Source organism: Sinohyriopsis cumingii, chromosome 4, assembly GCF_028554795.1.
Source record: "Sinohyriopsis cumingii isolate HCF-2022 chromosome 4, ASM2855479v2, whole genome shotgun sequence".
In the NCBI taxonomy this organism is placed as follows: Eukaryota; Metazoa; Mollusca; class Bivalvia; order Unionida; family Unionidae; genus Sinohyriopsis; species Sinohyriopsis cumingii.
Window position 1 is genome coordinate 131,977,097 of NC_142964.1, and position 23,292 is coordinate 132,000,388.

At 34.5% G+C, this 23,292-nt stretch overlaps 1 protein-coding gene across 2 annotated transcripts in view; it reads left to right on the plus strand.

Moving 5' to 3' along the window:
• The window catches only part of LOC149802108 (uncharacterized), an 89,582-nt gene that overhangs the window by 21,411 nt on the left and 44,879 nt on the right, over positions 1–23,292 (plus strand). For both annotated transcript variants that reach the window (XM_089956503.1, XM_089956504.1), the window contains exons 5-11: positions 1,817–2,528; positions 3,950–4,057; positions 13,698–13,729; positions 14,606–14,683; positions 15,880–15,999; positions 16,828–16,953; positions 17,914–17,988. In XM_089956503.1, the coding sequence (XP_089812629.1) occupies positions 1,817–2,528; positions 3,950–4,057; positions 13,698–13,729; positions 14,606–14,683; positions 15,880–15,999; positions 16,828–16,953; positions 17,914–17,988 (1,251 nt within the window). The remainder of the gene's footprint in view (positions 1–1,816; positions 2,529–3,949; positions 4,058–13,697; positions 13,730–14,605; positions 14,684–15,879; positions 16,000–16,827; positions 16,954–17,913; positions 17,989–23,292) is intronic.

The following is a 23,292-nucleotide window of genomic DNA, read 5'->3' on the forward strand; positions in this document are numbered from 1 at the left end:
TAGAACTGTATATATCCATTATGGTATGTAGGCTTATAGAACTGTACATATCCATTATGGTATGTAGGCTTATAGAACTCAGTATATATCCATTATGGTATGTAGGCTTATAGAACTGCATATATCCATTATGATATGTAGGCTTATAGAACTGTATATATCCATTATGGTATGTAGGCTTATAGAACTGTATATATCCATTATGGTATGTCCAGATAATTAAAACAGTATATGAGTCATCTGACGCCTGTTAGAAAACTCAAAACAACTTAATTTATGAACCTTTTCAGTCAAATAATGATGTATGATATTAACAAAAATACATGATTATTTGCCAAAGATGAATAAAGTATGAAGTTTGTACAAATACGTATAATATTTAATTCACAAGTAGGACGTACACAAAAATATATATATATATATATATATATATATATATATATATATATATATATATATATATATATATATATATAGATGTGTGTGTGTGTGTGTGTGTTTGTGTGTGTGTGTGATTTTCACTCAAATAATGATCCTGAATACGTTAACAATTTCCCTCAAATAGTGATACTTAATACATTTTGGTCATCACTGAAATAGTAATATGGAATACATTTACAAAAAATGGAACATATAAACTGTGATATCCTTTTGACAACCACAAAGTATCTTCAGTCCCACCACTCTTTTGGATGGGGTCAAAGTACCACCATGCATGACCTGCCCTTTCCAGTATGCCAAAGGATCTCTGTTCTCTGCAGACCCGTTGGTCTGGAAGCTTTGGTCCCTCAAAATGATATAACCATTATCTTCCTCTATGCCATAGTAATCATCAACATTAGTGCACAGCTTATTTAAAACCCATTACAGTCCTAAAACCCATTACAGTCCTAAGAATCTGCAATGAAGATATCAGCCCATTGGCTCTCATCACACCTCCAAATCCAGACATCGAAACAAACATTAGACATCCAAAATGTAGACACATGGTCACATCAAGCCTTCTGGCCACACCTCCAGACACTCCAAACAGCTGAAAATATGATGACTATTAAAATCTGTGTAGTGCATGTGACACAGTCTTGTACAAAATAACATAGTGATGTATGTTACACATGCTTGAACATGGAGTTGATTATTACATAATAAATAGTTTTGTTGGAGCTACTGTTCACGATTATAATCATAATAATCAGGTTCGTTGGTCAATCTGTATCTGATAAAAATCTTACAGAACATTAAAAATTCAGACATGTTCTCATCTTTTAATACATGTAACATTTAAATGAATTCAATTCATCTTTTCAAATATGAAATAGCTAACTTAAAACCAGGCTATAGTACATCTAACAACATGGCATTGCATGACATAGGTCTGATTATCTCTAAAACTTAGAATAAATTTTAGAACATCCAATATATCAATTCTATAACATATTATGGATGGAGAAAAGAATATGATTTTATGTTTCAAGACCCTCTGCAGCTGAAGATTTTGATCCCATAAAGTGGACGGATCACTCAAAAACATTTGTACTGTGACATTACTGTCTACCTCTAGTCAATACATGGCTACGGTGCAATCCACAGCCAGTGAGCTAAGACAGATCATCTGTTGTTTCATTTTGTTTTAAAGATTTTATTGTCATTCTATCAAGCTATTTGGAGTTGGAGTAGAGTTAAATAACTCATCTGTTGTTTAGACAGTCTTCTAAGATTGTGCATCTTCATCCATACTAAACGATAATCATGGATAACCTTAGTGTGAAACACTGAAAAGTAAATATGAGAAAGTCATCATTTCTATTTTACACAGGTCATGAGGAAGCATCACCCTCTGCTTTAAGCACCTTTGCTCATATGTCTGACAAAGGAGATTCAGGTTTGGCTGAACAATTTTGGATGCTGGACCGACTGAGGAGAAAGCATACTTCTTTGGTCAATGACAATAGAGTCACCAACCTTAAAAATAACAAAGATTTGATAGTTTCAAAGACACAAAGTTTAGTTTCTTTTTCTAATTTGCAACATTTTAGAATGATACTATCTGCCAGTCAACAGCATGGTGATTGTGTTGCTTTTCAAGATGTTTCCATGGGAGCTACTTCACAATATAATAAAAGTCTTGCCTTTCTGTCTGAATCACACAAAAGTAAACAACAGACTAGACAGCTTCGACGGTTTAAAACTGACATGAAGGAAGACAATAGGCTAACATCCTATGAAGCACAGATAGAACATGTTAGAGATAAAACACACTCACAAAACAGAACACAGGCTAAGGAAGAGTTGACAACAGAGCCTCAGACAGACACAGCTGAAGATTCAGTGCCAAAGTCAAAGAAAATGTCATCAAAATATTCAATGAAAGGTACACAGACAACATCATTTGATGAATCAGCAGAGAATACTGCTTCCTTGATGGGTGCTTTTCAATCACAACTTAAATCAAGACTGAAACAGACACTTGGGCCTCAATTTGGAGATTCAATGTTACAATTCAATACAATGCAGTTAGATGAGGAACAGTAAGTGTATAAATTATGAGACTAAGTTAGAACAATGTACAGTAGAATTCTCACCATCTAATCTAAGATAAAGGTATCATCAAAGTAAACTGTTTTTTAAGCAGACTATTGCCTAACATAATTTCCTGCTTTTTGCCTCTGAGCCTAGAAAGTCAGATATACTCAAGCTTTCCAATAATAATAATCTCTGTTTTAAATGAATGGTGACAGGACAGATGAATTTGATGGTCTTGATAAACCAATATTCATAAAAATTGGCCTTTATTTTCAGACTGGTTCAAAAATACTTCATCAAAATTGGCCTTTATTTTCAGACTGGTTCAAAAATTCAGGCTGGTTCAAAAATACTTCATCAAAATTGGCCTTTATTTTCAGGCTGGTTCAAAAATCCATCAGGGGATTTTTGTTGTTGTCTGCATTGTATAACAGTTTAAATGCACTGGTCAAGATGTATTTAATAATACAGCGTTAGCCTCTATATTCATATTCGATTATCCGATAACATGGAATTTGCAATTATAAATGTATTTACTTTCTAATATGGCTTCCTAGTTAGAATTTACTAAAATATTTATGCAAGTATTGGGAAATAAAAGATGTCTCATTTGTAGAAGGCATTATTAAAACCAGAACTGTAGTTCTTGGTTCTGGAATATTTGTTCGTGTCCATTATAAATGATCCATCTGAAGATAACTATTCATGTTTGTATTTTGCATAAGTGTTCATTCCTTGTTCCATTTAATATCATGGTCTTGCCCCTTCAAACTGTTTTTTGAAATGCATAAATAGATTCAAGTGCAGTTTAGGGTATAATTTGTTTAAACTATCAAAAATGTCACTGACTAAAACATTATTTCACTTTCACAATCAAAAGACTTTTTTGTTTTAAGCAATACTAGATATTAAATTGTGTAATGCTTAATTTGTATTAAATTAGCGATAAACCTGTCACTAGCAGTCATCTATGGTCAGTCTTTATTTCAGAGGCACTCAAACAAGGTATATTGTTGATTAATACAATTTTATAGCCATGGAGCCTAATTAACAGACGATAATTTTATCAACTAAAGTTTATCTGTTTAACAAATGTCTGTACCAAAGCAGCAGGATCTGTACACCCATCTGAGTTATCCCTATCTCACACATCTCCACTCAAGCTCAAGTTTTGCTCCAATGGATCCATTTTCTAAACTTTCGTGCTTATCTACAGAGCACATGAAGCATGTCAAGTCTCGGTCATAAAATGTGTATGCGAAAGTATGAGAAACTGTGCTAAATTACTCATGCATGTTCGTTTCCCAAGGAGGGCAGGAAAACATGATCCCCACCTTTAATTTGAAATGATAGTTATATTGTTACATTCGTGTATTCATTTTTATTCTATAAATGTATCTTTAGATTGATCAGATTTTATTTTTAGGATGAAGAATATGCTGAAGACTGATAGTGCAATGGATTTAATGCCTGCACTTAGGACACAATTACAGACCATGCTAGATGACGTCCCAGAACTATCTGAACACATTCGGTAGGTAGAAAGAAAAATATTTTAACCATGAACATTTAAAAAAAGAAATGTTAGAAGATAGTAAGAAGGAGCAGAAAATACTAAATTAAGGCCTTTTATTGAGGGTATTTAGGAACAGATCCCCACAATTTCCACCTTTTTTTATTTGAAAGATTACTTTGTTATTTTACCTTCTTGCACAATATAGTAACTATTGGTGTTAACTATTTGTAAAATTTTATGTTGAAATGTCATTCAGTATACTTTAAAATTTAGAATGAAGTCACAAAACAAAACTTTGGTAGCTTTGCACAGAATAAATGCTAAATATAATGATTTAGAACTTTAAATGTCAGAGATAAAATACATGTAGGAATGGACCTATCAACAACTATCAGACAGTGGTTATCAGTGATTCCAGAGATCTGCTGATAAATGAGATTACAAGCCAACACATAGTCATTAAGAAATCATCTCACTGTCTGACTGAACTGGAAACTGAGAGTATGCCTAATTAATTAATATATATATATATATATATATATATATATATATATATATATATATATATATATATATAAAGAATACAAATCATATGGCAAATAACAATCCTTTCAAGTACACTGGATCCAGCAAGGGATCACATGTGTCGGGGATTGATTAAGATAAATGCAATAAACTGACAATGAACAGTGCAAAACTAGTATCTAGCTAGCCTGAGAGCTTTCGACTCTTTAGACTCTTTAATGTCCTTTTCAAAGGCAAATACAAAACCTAGACAAGACAAACAAATAAAACAGAAAAACGGTTATGTTTGCGAAACTTTACATGGCTGTTTCTACAGGAATTCAACCTTTTAACTCTATTATGTGTCAGTTAGTTTAGTTTATTTTAGCTTGCTGGGGATACTGAAAAATATTTGTATTGACCTAGAAATTGATGAGCCATAACGACATCTGTTATTTTATGTAAATTTATGTAAGCGCAGATTATATCTCAGATATTTCATTGTTATAGTAGTCATAGGCTATTAAGAAAATTTAGAGAATTATTTAAAAGAAAATGTGTTGGCTGCAAAAGGTAACTTTATTTGTGCATGGTTGTCTTTTTCTAGTCTTCTTGGTTTAAACTGCTTGGTCTCAATGTTCTAAGGTGGCATATCGAGTAAATTTCCTTTTCTTTCCTGGTTTAGAGACTCCAGTTGGACTTGTGAGCAATTGCAGTAAGTGTTATATCACTGAAAGTGTGGACAGGGGAGAAGTGTTCTGCGACTGGGCTTCTGTTCAGCTTCTTTGTCATACAATCAGATTTATGAAGGTTGATCCTTTTGTGTAGCTTTTCAGTTTCTCCGACATACTGAAGGCAACAGATCATACATGTGATGAGATAAATGACATTCTCTGTTTTGTACGTTTTGTTAGGACCAACATGGATTAGATAAAGTCTGGATGATTTCATATCAACGGCAAACAACTTCCATCCCTCAATAAAATTCACTGCAGAAATCTCCAACTCAAACCATGTCTTCTGGGACACAACAACCAGACTGGTAGAAAACAAACTCCATACATACATCTACTCCAAACCAACCGACAAACACCAGTATCTCCTCCCAAGCAGCTGTCATCCAAAACATTGCATTAGGAACATCCCATCCCATCCCATGCTCCAACGATGAAACATTCCTAAAAAGGTCTGAAGAGCTATCTAAACATTTAATTTACTGAGGCTACAACAAAGACCTGATTACAGAGGCAATGCAAAGGGCTAAACAAACAAACCATGATGACCTACTAAAATATGAAAAGAAGGAAAAACTTTAAGGTTGATAGGATACCATTTATCTTGACCTACCATCCAGACAACCCCAAAGTAGGTAAAATCATCGGGAAACACTGGCCCATCGTGGAATTGTCAGATGCACTTAAGTTAATCCTCACCAACATACCTGTAGTTGCCTATCGGAGACCATAAAGCCTCAAGGACATCCTATTTAGGGCAAAGCTAACGCCAATCACTAATCAAGACCACCCTAGTCAATCTGGCCCCTGTTGCGATAAAAGGTGCAAAACCTGTCAACATATGATAGAGACCAGGACATTTTCTAGCACAACATACATGGTCCAAACAAAATGTGCAAAACAGAGAATGTCATTTATCTCATCACATGTAAGATCTGTAGCCTTTAGTATGTCAGAGAAACTGAAAAGCTACACAAAAGGATCAACCATCAAAAATCTGATTGTATGACAAAGAAGCTGTACAGAAGCCTGGACGCAGAACACTTCTCCTCCCCTGGCCACACTTTCAGTGATATAACACTTGCTCACAAGCCCAACTGGAGTCCCCAAACCTGAGGAAAGAAAAGGAATCTTACTGGATATGTCGCCATAGAACATTGAAACCATGCGGTTTAAACAAAGAAGACTAGAAAAAGACAAACATGCACAAACAAAATTATCTTTTGCAGCCAACACATTTTCTTTTAAATAATTGTTTTTCTGTTTTATTTGTTTGTCTTGTCTATGTTTTGCATTTGCCTTTGAAAAAGACTCATTAAAGGTTTGAAACCGCTTGGGCTAGCTAGATACTAGTTTTGCACTGTTCATTGTCAGTTTATTGCATTTATCTTAATCAATTTTTGACACACATGATCCCTTGCTGGTTCCAGTGCACTTGAAAGGATTGTTATTCGCCATATGATTTGTATTCCTTATATATATATATATATATGCATGCGCATTTTTATTTTTTCATTCATTTACATTTTTGCCTGAAGTTGAGTGAACTTTTTATTCGTTACATGGGCATAGTTAGGTATACTCTATTACTCATGTAAGTGTAAGTTTTTTGAAAAATCCTGTATCTCTATAATATATCCTTTGTACACATTCATGTATTCTAGCTACATCACTGAGATAGTAAATTACATTTCTATGAATACAGTTAGCCAGTTACATTGACATTAGGAATTAATTTCTGCTACCTCTGGAATCCAACCTATAGATAGATGTAGAAATGTCTTTATGTCTATATATGACATACACAGAGGGAATCAACTCTTATAGATAAGGTCCCCTTATCCCACAATGTTGTGACCCAAAACCCGGATGTCATCAGTTTTAACTTGAGCAGTCCTTGGACAGGATACTTGCATTTGCATGGATGGGTGCAAGGACTTATTTATATCGTAATCAGGTAAGTATTTTTAGAGCAGCATAATTTGCTACAAAAAGTACTGTCACCATCAAATACATTACCAGACTGCATTAATGTTCAGAGAATAGGTAAGAAGAGGGGAGCATCCATACTCAACTAGATTCACCCTGAATGAATATGGGATCAACTAAATGGTTTAAATTCATCCAGTCTTAGTACCATATGACTGATCATGCATGTGCAAGGGATGACCTTGTTGGTTCATACACAAATCAATTTCTTTTAAAAGCTTTTGAGTTTATCATGAGAAAATTGGTTCTTCTTACCCGATTAGGAGGTTGTGCTATCATTGACATGACATGGTGACTGTCAGGGCTGCAACCAGAGGTCTGACTAGATTCAACTCTGTTTGTTGAGAAGCCATGTCACTCAAGTAGAAACTGAAAAGGTGGACTGTATGCCAGCCCACTGACTCAACTATGTCTCAAATGCAGATGTTGCATTCAGACGTCAAGCTGGCAGAGATCACCCACATTTTGTGCAATGAAATCGTCATAATTCTTACTTAGTCATGTGAGAGGTCAGAGTGCGCAGATTTAATAACTCCTTTGAGCAAAGTTGCAAGGCCTTGTAGGTTTATATCTTAGTCATTTGAGAGGTCAAAGTAAGCAGATTTAATAACTCCCTTGAATGAAGTTGCAAGGCCTTGTAGGTTTATATCTTAGTCATGTGAGAGGTCAAATTACGCAGATTTAATAACTCCCTTGAGCGAAGTTGCAAGGCCTTGTAGGTTTATATCTTAGTCATATGAGAGGTCAGAGTACGCAGATTTAATAGCTCCCTTGAGAAAATTGCAAGGGCTTGTAAGTTTATATTTTGCTTTCCTGCCTTAAGTGGCAGGAAGTCTTCAGTGTCCAGTTTCATTGTGCATTCAGATATATGCTCAAAGCATGGTACCAAGCTCTGATTTCACTTTTCTCAAGGGATTGGTCATTGAGAGTGGATGTGATGTTATTTTTTTTTATTACCAATGGATTGCAGTTGTTTCTGTGCAATAAAGCCAGCTAGACTGCATCAATGAAATGACTGAAACATTGAATCAAATTGTAGATATTTTGGATTCATGGACATGGCATTCAGTTCACTTACTTGTGAAGTGGAAATGAGGGCTATCAACAAAATGTTTTGCTTGATGGCTGCGTTGTTAAAGTTGTAGATAAGAACTCATACTTATTTAAGTTGAGCATTGTCAAGACCCTCAACAGATTCTGCTTTTGGAACAGGGCCAGCAATTGTGATCTGGATTGATTGAAATTGGTTGGCAGGTCAGTAAGATCCTTATTATAGCCAGTGTCTTCATTCCATGGTGTCTGAAGGTAGCAGAAATCAGGATTGCTATCCCTTAATTGTTATGGGGGATAACTTCCCCTCAAAGAGATAGAGAAAAAAGTTGGCCAGTTATGGAACATTGGTTTACAGGAGTGTGTGTAATGTGAGTAACACAAGCCAGTGAAGACAAACTGGCATCAGAGCATATTATGAACTCTGGTTGTGGAGCACTTGTGACTATGGCAGAAGGATATGATATATACCATTGCACTGAAGGGGCCACAAAATAGAAGAAACCCTTTTGCTGAAATAGCTGTTTTGGAAGAAGTCCGTTGAGATACTAGAATAATCTGGTCTGTGCATATGGAAGGCAGACAAACGATATTAATATGCATTAGGAACTCCATAACCAGATGAATGAATTCTTGAGAAGGAACAAGGCCTGCCTTTCACAGATTCACTGTACACTCTAGGCTGCAAAGGAGATAATTGAGTTTGTTCATGTCTTAAACCAAAACTGTACTTACCACATGCTTTTATACAATATTGTACAGTTACACCAGCATCATGGATGCTGATGTTTGTCTGAAGTGTGTTACTACATGGTCCGGTGTCCTTTTAATGCCTCAAAGCTGATGTTGTGGCCAAATGGGCATGCTCGGAATTGGCACATGACTCCATGGTAAACATAAAAAAGGTATTTACACTATCTGGTATGGGGAGATGAAAATAAGCATCAGAAAGATCTAGCCTTATGGTGTCATCATTGTGGTGGATGGACAAACAGACAGATTTTGTAATTTCTATTTTTAATTGGGTGCCTTGATAAAATCATTTAGGTTGTTCAGGTCTGTTACTGGTCATATCTTCCAGTTAGGTTTCCCAACCAGGATGAGTCTGTAGTAGCAGCCCCAAAAAGTCAGGTATTGAGCCACCTCAACTACCAGTTTCTCTATTAAAGTGTATACCTCCATCTGTAGCATTTCTATATTCATGGGGTCACTGGAAGTGTCCATCATGAAGGGCAAGATGAAATGGGAGTGGGTTGGACAGATGAGATTTGAAGTCCCTCAGAAATGTGAGCAACCAATCATCTTATGGGAATAAATGCTCTGTGCATCTCAAAATAGAAGTAACCTGGCACCCACTAGGTGGGTGACCATGGGCGATGGGGAGGGGAGGCTGTTTATTGTTGGGAGGCTTAGGGATGGAAAAAAGTTGTTTTTTCTACCTGTTTGTTTTTGAGCAGTATATGGGTATGACTGGCTATTACTCTTGGTCTTGCCTGAGAATACCCTCTGTAATTCAGATGGTGTTTATTGTTCATTCTTTGACAGCTCTTGGCAAGGGCACATTGGAAAAGGGATCAGGACTGATAGTTAAGAGTCAGTTCCTGTGCTGCCAGTTTTTTAGCCTCCACTATTCTGTCACCAAGCACGAGGGGAGAGCCGAAAGCCAGAGAGCACAGGGCTGCGATATGATATTATTTGATTGTAAAAGAGAGTCCTGTAGTGATTTTCCCCTGCATCTTAAGTCAGATATATTGATAAGTATCCACATATTAAAAATGGGATGATTCAGTTATGAATATTCTCATCAGGCAAAGTGATAGGTCATGTGGTCACAGTGTATATAAAGCCTGAAGGTGAACTGATTTGGGATTCTGATGTGCATCATCCTCAAAGAAAGAACACTTGAGAGAAGTGAGAAATCAAGACAATTGCAAGGTAATTACTGTAATAAATAGGCTAGAGACAATAGAGAGAAGTGAGAAATCAGGACTATTGCAAGGTAATTACTGTAATAAATAGGCTAGAGACAATAGAGAGAAGTGAGAAATCAGGACAGTTGCAAGGTAATTACTGTAATAAATAGGCTAGAGACAATAGAGAGAAGTGAGAAATCAGGACTATTGCAAGGTAATTACTGTAATAAATAGGCTAGAGACAATAGAGAGAAGTGAGAAATCAGGACTATTGCAAGGTAATTACTGTAATAAATTGGCTAAGGACACTAGAGAGAAGTGAGAAATCAGGACTATTGCAAGGTAATTTCTGTAATAAATAGGCTAGCTCGGATGCGGGATGTTGTGGGTTCTATCCCCGGCCGAGTCATACCAAAGACTTACAAAAATGGTACTCACAGCTGCCTCACTTGGAGCTCAACATTAGGAGGTTAGTGTTAGGACTGGTCGCCTGGTGTCAGTATAATGTGACTGGGTGGGACATCATGCTACTTGTTTGCGGCATGATGCCCCAGTGCTAGATGTCACTATAAACTGCTATACTGCAGACATCGTAGCGATATGACTGAAAAATTGTTAAAACTATGTTAAAAATCCAGATCACACACACACACACACACATAAATAGGCTAGAGACACTAGAGAGAAGTGAGAAATCAGGACTATTGCAAGGTAATTACTGTACTAAATCAGCTAGAGACACTAGAGAGAAGTGAGAATTCAAGACAATTGCAAGGTAATTACTGTAATAAATAGGCTAGAGACAATATAGAGAAGTCAGAAATCAGGACTATTGCAAGGTAATTACTGTAATAAATAGGCTAGAGACACTAGAGAGAAGTGAGAAATCAAGACAATTGCAAGGTAATTACTGTACTAAATAGGCTAGAGACACTAGAGAGAAGTGAGAAATCAAGACAATTGCAATGTAATTACTGCAATAAATAGGCTAGAGACACTAGAGTGAAATGAGCAATCAGGACAATTGCAAGGTAATTACTGTAATAAATACGCTTGAGACACTAGAGAGAAGTGAGAAATCAGGACAGTTGCAAGGTAATTACTGTAATAAATAGGCTGGAGGTGGAGTGCCTGAAGAAGGCTTTCCATGACTCCAGTAATATTAAAGGCAATAAAGGGAATACTTTTTATCTAATTTGCATTGGCAAGTGCCAAGTATAAAAAGGATTTATCTGGCACCAATACCAATCTCTGAGTGAAAACACCAAAGCTGTGAATATGTTTTATGCATGCCCCCTTACATGTCCTGGTCCCTTCTAACAGGTGTAAATTGGAGGTAGCAATTATAGCATTCACCATCATGTGGTGGTCTGCCCCATTTATCCCCTCAGAAACCTGGCTAATGACATCCCATGCATGGTCATTTCCTGCTTTCTTGCCAAGCGATAAATGGCCAGAAATGCAAAATCAAGAAGAGATGAGATCAAAATGATGCTCCTATCCAATTTTGAGTTGGCCTTAAAAACTTGTACATCTACCTTTTAAGAAAGTGGTAAAGATATTTTAATGACCTTAAGATCCTTATCATTTGAAGGAACCTTTGTTATGTGTCCTATTCCAATTTGGTGAAAGACTTCTGGTACCTGACTGGCATAGAAAAATGCCTTACTTATATTGCCTGGATTGCATATCTTGTCAAAATGGCATCCAGAAATTTCAGTGATCTTGGATGATTGTGGTAGAAATCTAAATGTGTGTGTGATTTAGATTTTTAACATTGCTTTAACAATTTTAGGCATGATCACTACAACACCTGCAGAATGACTGATGTTTACCTGCATCTTCATCACCCACAGAAGCTCTCACTTTCTAAGAGTTGTTCACCACTGGAGGTGGAAAACATTATGTAGGAGATTGTATTTCATTTATCTCCTTCACCACCTCATGGAATCTATATTCTGTATGCTCCATAATTTGGTCAGAATTTTTAAGTAGGTTCCAGTCCAAGTAGTCTTCCACTGGTGGAGCATCCTTTTGTGCTGAAGCCATCATTTCAAGGTAACAGCAATGCTATATCTTCAGCTCACTAACAAAGGCATTATAGAAGAGTTTGGAATTTGACTTACTTTAATATGTGTTCCAGTGTTGGAACTGATGGCTGGTAATTTAGTGCCTGTTGGCTCAGTAAATCCAGTGGTCAGTTGAAATGGTGCAGTCAGCTGAATTGGTATGGTTGGTTGGGTTACCAGATCACTGTACATGGATGGCATGGGTAAAGCCAGTTCATCTGGATTTGTTCAAGGCTAGATCAGATGTCTGGCAGGCAGTTATTGCTGGTTGGTGTGGCCATAGTTTCACTATGCAACATCAGCACCAACAGTCTGATGTTGACAATTTATATATATATATATATGAACAGACATTTTGTGTGATTATCCTTCCCCCGCTTTGAAGCATCTGCATATTTTGCACTTGACTTACAGACACTGTGCCTGAAATAATAAAGGATACAAAGAGCGAGGATAAACTGTGTGTACATTATGAGACGACACTCAATGAAAAATGAAAATGACAATGCATCTACAAAGTAGATAAAACATATAGTTACCTATCAAAATATGAATAATGATAATGAATTGGCAACTAAGTAATGAATAATAATTGCAATTATTATTATTATTATTATTATTATTATTATTATTATTGTTGTTGTTGTTGTAACCCATATTTGAATAAGTGACCTCACATTATGAAATGTCCAATGAAAAATAAATATATGTCATGCAGTTACCATATTATCCTAAGGAAACAGCAACAAATTGCAGTATATCAATAAATGTTCTGCATATTGCAAAAATGTAGCATATATTACCTTTTGCAATGTTCATGTTTAATGTACCAGTCCAACAAAATTCTGTTGATGGGTGAAAACACAGATTTAATTAAATGGTTTTCTAAGAGGCCTGTTGACAGTGAAAGCAAAATTTACAATGGATGAAATGTGGATTCTGGGTTGACACATATCAGATATTGACAAAAAGATGTTTACAAATCAATAGAATGGCCATATTCCAGAGGAAGTAGAAAGGTATTCCTAATGTTAATGTTATTAGGTAATGAATACGGTGGAGAGACTCGACTGTGCTAACTGCTAATGAAATAAAAAAATTCACAAGAAATTATGTCCCAAGTTATTAGCAGAACACTGTTAATAGATCAGTTGACAGCTATATAATAACAATAAAGTTGTAATTGTTATACCTTAGTTGTAGAGTACTTCTTTTGGCAATTGCCTTGTCAAGCAACACTTGTCCTAACTGACAAGGATCTATTGGCAGTGGTAAGAAATGAAAGTTATATCATCCAATTTTATACAGTTTGGTGTTGTGTAAAATAGCCACAGTTATATTTTTTGAAGACAAAAGACTGTTATCAAGAATACTGAAACTTGTTTTATATTTTCACTAGAATGAAAGAGACTCTGGGGTCAAGTGGAAATGGTAAGTCAGTCAAATTCTACTGTTATTTAGCATTAAAGAAATGACTAGTGTATGTGATGAAGAAGCTATTATCTCACTAACAAGCATTGTAATTCAAACAATCTCATCTCGATAGAAAAAGTCAAACTATGTTTGTTTTTTTGTTTTTTTAAATTTAATCAGCAGTGAAATCAAAGTTCATTTTGAAGACCTTAGGTGTATCCTAGAACAGGTAATTTTTATTGCCATACGTATTTCTCTGAATTCAACTTATTATTTTTTTAGTTAACATAGATCAAGTAAGCTTGCATAATATGTAGATATTTATGTATATGTTTACTAAAATATTAGTATGGCAAAATAAAGCAGCATGTGAAAAATACTCTTTATACAGTGTACCAGCTATGAGCAGCAGGACCATTTTATGATATGTTACAAACAAAACTACATGAAGATACATTTTTCCACAATCACAACATAGCAGCTTTATGCCTTGGGTATTTCTTTGTCTTTATGTTTAATGTATTTATTTCCCTTTCAGTGTAACTAATTCTCTAGCTGTTTCGCTTCATTTCATTTATATTTACATTTTTCCACAATCACAACATAGCGGCTTTATGCCTTGGGTATTTCTTTGTCTTTATGTTTAATGTATTTATTTCCCTTTCAGTGTAACTAATTCTCTAGCTGTTTCGCTTCATTTCACTCTCACTTTTGTGGTTTAGTAAGAGAAGAAGTTTTGTGTCATGCTAATCAGATGGAATGAATCTGACCAGCACCTAAGAAATCCACCATCTTAAACACTGAGTCACTGCAGCTGTTTTTAAATGTAAGGAATTAAAAAGACACATGGAGACATTAATTGTTGCATCTTAGTAATTAAAACTATTTTGACAGGTTTTCCTTTCATGAATATGTCAGCAATGATGCGTTCCAATGAACTGGAGTTGGCATACTTAACTGAGTTTAAAGAAGGTAGGTTGTACCTAGTTTTTAATAGTCTAAGTAAATATAACATTTATATATCCCTGCCAGAGTAGACTAAGCTGTGACATTTATATCTCCCTGCCTGAGTCAACTAAGGTGGGACATTTATATCTCCCTGCATGAGTAGACTAAGGTGTGATATTTATATCTCCCTGCCTGAGTCGACTAAGGTGTGACATTTATATCTCCCTGCCTGAGTCGACTAAGGTGTGACATTTATATCTCCCTGCCTCAGTAGACTAAGATGTGACAGAGTATATGTTGGTGTGAATGTGTATACAATTGGGTATATGACCCTTTAGATGTGAGACATTCATTTTTCAAAAACTTTTTAAATTTCAGTATTGAATGAAATTTTGTATCATCAGGTTATTTCTGCATGTACTTGTTTATAATTTATTTTTACAAATTTGTCTTCATTTTGCTGAAACTCTTGTCCTCTTAAGATATGGGAATCTTTGAGAAATTTGCACTGAAATGTAATCAGTGGATTTACAAAGTACAGATTAGTATGATTTGTTACTACCTGATCAATCTATTCAATGCATGATGAGCAGGAACTTGTGGTGCAGACACTAGCTATTGTACCAACTCACCTACCATGCCACAGGATTGCTGTTATTAGAGATCTATTTACAGCAGTTTCAGCTTTATTGATAATTAATTTGCGTTTTTAATTGAGAATTAATAATGATCAAAACAAATAAATTTAAAAATTAAAGAACTGTATAAGCTAGAGTCCATAATTATCAAGCTCAGATGAGCTATAAAATAAATTGTTTCTGTTTTACATACAGTTTGAATTTTAAGGTTCTTTAGTTGATAAAAAGAATATTTTTTGGATCCAGTATGTATGTATGGATGTATGTGTGCATGTGTGCATGCATGTGTGCATGCACATGTATGTATGTATGTATGCTAGATCTTTGTGACTAGGTTTGTTTTGTTTGTTTACATATTCCACTGAATTGATCTATGATGTAATGTGTACTTCTTTGTTTTATTTTTCAATATACAGTGTTATTGATTCATAACAGATGAAACTATCTACAGTACAAAAGTGGTTAACAAACATTTGTGAATTATCTTTGTATTCATGTCAACATAGTTAAAACTTGTCTTTCTAAAGGAGAGCTTTTTTCCAAGCATTCTGATTTTTTCCTTTTTTAATTATGTACAAAAAGGCAAGAAACACAGAGAACCAGGCCATTGTGTTGAAACTATTATTTGTTTGGATACATCGGAGTCCATGAAAGGACCATCATGGACAAAAGCTATTACATTTCTAAAGAACTTTATACAAGGTTTGTATCATATTCTCAGTGGCTCATTTTATAATGTTAGAACATACATTCTGCCTATTGCTTATGCATGTAAAAAAGTTTGTGTCTGCCTGGTAGTTCTGATGTTTGTATATGCATGTTTGTTATCATCATAAAAACATCTTTTTTCATTTCTGTATTTTCTGTGTACAAATAGAAGAAAAATTCATTTCAAATAATATTAATAAAGACGTAAATTTATAGTGTTACATTATTTTGATAGCAGACGAATCCAAAGCTAGCACTGAGAATATATTTTACATGTACAAATAATACTCAAATATTTATTCTCTGAATGTTACTTTCATTCATGCTACTTACTTATGAATTCATATTTCACACCAACTGTAACAGTTGTGGTACTTATATTATACTTGTTAAAAGAATGCAACTGAAGTAAAATTTTATATTTTGAAAATTTTGAAAAGAAACAAGATATTAGAAGTTTGTATTGCCTCTAAGACATATAACCAGAGAAAATTTGTAACTGTTCTTCCAACCTAACTGTCTAGTTTTCCATACACAAGAGTCCAGACCATAATTATTCTGGTTTGTTGTTTACTTTATTTTGAGAAAGTTTCAAATGAGACTATGAGACTGCATGGGTACCAGTCTCTTTTGTTTGCAGTAAACTGTGACATAGTGAATGAATAATGGTTTCCTGCTTGATTCATCAAAGTGATCATGTTAGCACATCATATCATGCATTCTTGCTTGGTTTTAAAATTATTTTTGTATGGGGTAACATGGTTTGGTGAAGGCATTTATAATTGATTTCCTTATTTTCTTTTATTGTTTCTTTTTCAACAGAAGTGAAAAGCCAGCCATGTGGAGATCCAACTGTATTTGAGCGAATAGGACTTGTTACCTTTGGACAAGTAACGCGTGTACAAGTACATCTTACAAGACATTATCACCAAGTTCTCTCAAAACTGGGTAATGCAAAAATTGTATGAATGTCATGTTAGGTTAAACCATAATTGCTCTTTACAAAACAATTACTTCCTATAATTGCTTTCTATTCTCTCTTTCAGATATTCACGAATATATTGAATGTGATTCATTTGCAAATATATTGTGAGTGAAGAAGAGTAGAGTGTTGTGTGCTTTATTATAGAATAAACTACTGTAATTTTGGTGTAGAATAGCATTCTAATATGCTATAGCACAGTACAGTATACTTAAGTATAGCATTCTAATATGCTATAGCACAGTACAATATACTTAAGTATAACATTGTAATATAATATAGCACAATACAGTATACTTAAGTATCTCTTTATAATATAATATAGCACAGTACAGTATACTTAAGTATAGCATTGTAATATAATATAGCACATTACAGTATACTTAAGTATCTCATTATAATATAATATAGCACAGTACAGTATACTTAAGTATAGCATTGCAATATGCTAAAGCACAGTACATTATACTTAAGTATAGCACTGTAATATAATATAGCACAGTACAGTATACTTAAGTATAGCATTGTAATATGCTATAGCACAGTACAGTATACTCAAGTATAGCATTGTAATATAATATAGCACAGTACAGTATACTTAAGTATAACATTATAATATAATATAGCACAGTACAGTATATTTAAGTATAGCATGATAATATAATATAGCACAGTACTGTATACTTAAGTATAGTATTATAATATAATATAGCATATTACAGCATACATAAGTATAGTATTGTAAAGTAAACTGAAATCTCATTAGTAGGAGCTACTTATAGGTGGCCAGATTGATAAAGTACCCAATTATTTTGTACAGTGTAACAATTCTTTTATAAATACCAGGTATATATATATATATATATATATATATATATATATATATATATATATATATCATAAAGAAATATATTTTTACATTGAAGATATGCTTTCACCCAGTGGTCCCACACCAATGATGCCAGGTTTAAAAATGTGTGAAATTGCAATTGTGAGTGCTGGTAAGTGACATTTTAAATTCCAGACATCATCATCAGTCACTATTTATTTTTTGTTTCCTGTTTTATTTTATATTATATAGTATAATTTTGTTTTAGATTTAAGTCCATAACAAAAAAAGGTGCAGTTTACACAAGATATGACAAGAAATAATAATGCAAACAATTTGCACCAAGGATCAATTATTGAAGAATTACAGCAACATGCAAAATGAAACACATCTTTCAATATTCTGTTACTAATACTAGTGAATTTATTTTTAAATGAATACACTCTCTTTCTAAGCAGAATGGAAAGGCTAACACTTTTATTCATAAACAATCTCAAAACACTATGGGGCCTATCAGAACCCATTAAAAATCTCAAGCCTTTGTTGTAGCAAACATTTAATCACGTCATTGTAGAACATGAGCAAGTTTGTCCAGAGAGGAGCACAACACAAATTCACACCCAAGGAATCAAAAAGCCCTCTTTGTAAATCAGTATAACATGTTTTTAAAGACCTTTATATATCTCTATCGTCTAACACATCAAAATGATTTTCATGCCCCAGGTACATTAGGTTCATGTACAAACAGCAGCTTTTCTCCGCAATGTCTAACGTTGGGTGTGGACACAGTTTTCAGATTTTATGGTTTTAAACAACATACATGCAATCTCTTTGTATTGTCCTCAATATCATTGGTTAATGCTAAATGATTTGCATAATCTTTCAGTATTTTCATAATTCATCATTATGTGGGCTATGTACAGATATCAGTAAAACTCAGGTTATTCAGGCATATAGTGCCAATTTTGCATCCAATATAAGACCAGTTCAAATCAAGATTAAAGTCATCAATATGTGTATGTCAAATAGAAATGGTGATAGAACATGTCATTGCAGCACACCATTAGTCACATGGAAATGCATAGAACATATTTGACCCCACTACACATTGAATTACTTGTGTTTTTTTTACATATCAATTAGAAACAAACTTATAACATACAGTAGAATGTTTCTATCATTTAGTTTCTAAATAGTGTCCAGTGATTTCTGTCAGAAGCCTTTTTAACATCTAAAAAACAAACAAGAACTGTGCTAGTGTTATCAGCATTAATTAGTGACCTCGCTGAAGGCATTCAGAAGCACATCAATGAAGGGATGTTGCCTAAAGCCAAACTTATTGTCTGTGAGTTCTATTTTGCTTCTTCAATGTAAAGTTATTTCTAAAGCTTTGGATATTATAGTGGCCATTGTAATAGGTCAGTAATTATTTTTATCAGGCACCTCATCGGTCTTTCACTTGATTATTGGTATTAGAATTACTTTACTAAGGTCAAAAGGAATAAAGCAATTCACAAGCATGAAATTTAAACATAGTGTAAGTTTCACACACCACCTTTTACTAGCATATTTAAGATGTTCTGCGTGAAGCAAATTGGCACCCAGTGAACGAGAAATGACAACCGGTAAACGATCATTTTTTAACTTAGCAAAAGTATCATTAATCTCATGCAAATATACAAACCCACTATATCCATATGCAGTATGTTTATTCAAGCCAATACACTGCTTTTGTGTTTTTTCATTTTTAATTGAATTAAGAGTTTCACAGTAATGACTTTGCCACATTACAATAATGTCTTGCTGGCCTGTCACCATACTTTCAGAATTGGCTGGGTGTGAGATTTCTCTAGTCTTTAGGCAAACATCTTTCCAAAATGAATTAACATCTTTGCTGTTCAACTTCTTGGCACAAGGGTCAGCCCTATTCCTAATTTTCATAGAATAGAATCATTAATAGTTCGCCGGTTTCCATGAGCTTCTTTCCATGAACTATAAGGTAAACTTTCTTGACGTAATACATGCAAAGTTTCCTGACCACTTCTGCATATGTTTTATCATTCTGTAAATCATCATCCTTATGTTGAATCACACTCAAAGTTGCATGGGTTTGAGAGTATGAAGAGTTTTCCAGTTCCTTAGCAACAGAAATGCAGCTGTTCAGTGCACCTAACTCACTCTCAAATTTTTTAACTTTCTCTGCTCAACATCATGAGATCAACCAATATGATTTTATTATGAGAGTTTGTACAGGATTTTAGTAATGAGAGTTTGTACAGGATTTTATAATGAGAGTTTGTCAAGATTTTATTATGAGAGTTTGTACAGGATTTTATAATGAGAGTTTGCACAGGATTTTATAATGAGAGTTTGTCAAGATTTTATTATGAGAGTTTGTACAGGATTTTATAATGAGAGTTTGTACAGGATTTTATAATGAGAATATGTACAGGATTTTAGTACTGAGAGTTTGTACAGGATTTTATTATGAGAGTTTGTACAGGATTTTAGTAATGAGAGTTTGCACAGGATTTTATAATGAGAGTTTGCACAGGATTTTATAATGAGAGTTTGTACATGATTTTATAATGGGAGTATGTACAGGATTTTAGTAATGAAAGTTTGTACAAGATTTTATTGAACTATAAGGTCAACTTTCTTGATATAATACGTGCAAAGTTTCCTGACCACTTCTGCATATGTTTTATCATTCTGTAAATCATCATCTTTATGTTGACTCACACTCAAAGTTGCATGGGTTTGAGAGTATGAAGAGTTTTCCAGCTCCTTAGCAACAGAAATGCAGCTATTCAGTTCACCTTACTCACTCTCAAATTTTTCAACCTTCTCTGCTCAGCATCATGAGATCAACCAAATTATATGATTTTATTATGAGAGTTTGTACAGGATTTTAGTAATGTGGGTTTGTACAGGATTTTATAATGAAAGTATGTACAGGATTTTAGTAATGAGAGTTTGTGCTGGATTTCATAATGAGAGTTTGTACAGGATTTTATAATGAGAGTTTGTACAAGATTTTATTATGAGAGTTTGTACAGGATTTTATTATGAGAGTTTGTACAGGATTTTATAATGAGAGTTTGTACCGAATTTTATAATGAGAGTTTGTACAGGATTTTAGTAATGAGAGTTTGTACAGGATTTTATAATGAGAGCTTGTACAAGATTTTAGTAATGAGAGTTTGCACAAGATTTTATAATGAGAGTTTGTACAGGATTTTATAATGGGGAGTATGTACAGGATTTTATTAATGAAAGTTTGTACAAGATTTTATTATGAGAGTTTGTATATCATGAGAGTTTGTATAGGTAGGCTATTTTAATTAGAACATTTTTGATGAACTAAGTGTAATACATTGAAAACTGTCCATACCATACTGTATCAAGTCAGGCTCTAAACTTGGCATTACATGGGGCTTTTACAGGGCCTAAACAATTCTTTCTGAAACAATTATTAGATAGAGCCATATAGTTTCTGTAAAACTAGTTTCTAAGGCTTTCCTTGTCAAGCATTGATGTTTCATTACACAAGCCATGCCTTGCTTGAACTACCAAGTCGATTTAATAAAAGGAAGTGCTGAACAATATTATAAACAATAATCTAATTAAATGGAAGTGTTTTTTTTAAAAATTTGATCCCTATCTTCAATGTACAAACCTATGTAATGAAGACATATACATTAATACATATTTAAATATTGGTGTACAGATCATAAAAACACACAAACATACACTGTACAAATGTGACCCCCTCAATTCCATAGTTTAAAAAAGTATGATGACCTGGAATGCAGGGTTTATGGTATTAAAATGCAATAGAGGGAATCAGTCCTTGATTAATTTAAATGTCATGAAATGGGTGTTTTCTTATAGGTCCACAGGCAGTCCTAGTAACCCATGCTGGTTGGTTATGTTCTCTGGTAGTTATATTGGCCCCCATCTGGTTGAATAATGCTTTGATAGGCATAGTGTACCATGTCTGGTTGATTAATGCCTTGATCAGTCATAGTGTACCATGTCTGGTTGAATAATGCCTTGATAGGCATAGTTTACCATGTCTGGTAGAATAATGCCTTGATCAATCATAGTGTACCATGTCTGGTTGAATAATGCCTTGATAGGCATAGTGTACCATGTCTGGTTGAATAATGCCTTGATCAGTCATAGTGTACCATGTCTGGTTGAATAATGCCTGGATAGGCATAGTTTACCATGTCTGGTAGAATAATGCCTTGATCAGTCATAGTCTACCATGTCTGGTTGAATAATGCCTTGATCAGTCATAGTGTACCATGTCTGGTTGAATAATGCTTTGATAGGCATAGTGTGCCATGTCTGGTTGAATAATGCCTTGATCAGTCATAGTGTACCATGTCTGGTTGAATAATGCCTTGATAGGCATAGTTTACCATGTCTGGTTGAATAATGCCTTGATCAATCATAGTGTACCATGTCTGGTTGAATAATGCCTTGATCAGTCATAGTGTACCATGTCTGGTTGAATAATGCCTTGATAGGCATAGTTTACCATGTCTGGTTGAATAATGCCTTGATCAATCATAGTGTACCATGTCTGGTTGAATAATGCCTTGATCAGTCATAGTGTACCATGTCTGGTTGAATAATGCCTTGATCAGTCATAGTGTACCATGTCTGGTTGAATAATGCCTTGATAGGCATAGTGTACCATGTCTGGTTGAATAATGCCTTGATAGGCATAGTGTACCATGTCTGGTTGAATAATGCCTTGATAAGCATAGTGTACCATGTCTGGTTGAATAATGCCTTGATAGGCATAGTGTACCATGTCTGGTTGAATAATGCCTTGATCAGTCATAGTGTACCATGTCTGGTTGAATAATGCCTTGATTAGTCATAGTGTACCATGTCTGGTTGAATGATGCCTTGATCAGTCATAATGTACCATGTCTGGTTGAATAATGCTTTGATAGGCATAGTGTACCATGTCTGGTTGAATAATGCTTTGATCAGTCATAGTGTACCATGTCTGGTTGAATAATGCCTTGATCAGGCATAGTGTACCATGTCTGGTTGAATAATGCCTTGATAGGCATAGTGTACCATGTCTGGTTGAATAATGCTTTGATTGGTCATAGTGTACCATATCTGGTTGAATAATGCTTTGATAGGCATAGTATACCATGTCTGGTTGAATAATGCCTTGATTAGTCATAGTGTACCATGTCTGGTTGAATAATGCTTTGATTGGTCATAGTGTACCATGTCTGGTTGAATAATTCTTTGATAGGCATAGTGTACCATGTCTGGTTGAATAATGCCTTGATTAGTCATAGTGTACCATGTCTGGTTGAATAATGCATTGATTGGCATAGTGTACCATATCTGGTTGAATAATGCCTTTATCAGTCATAGTGTACCATGTCTGGTTGAATAATGCCTTGATTAGTCATAGTGTACCATGTCTGGTTGAATA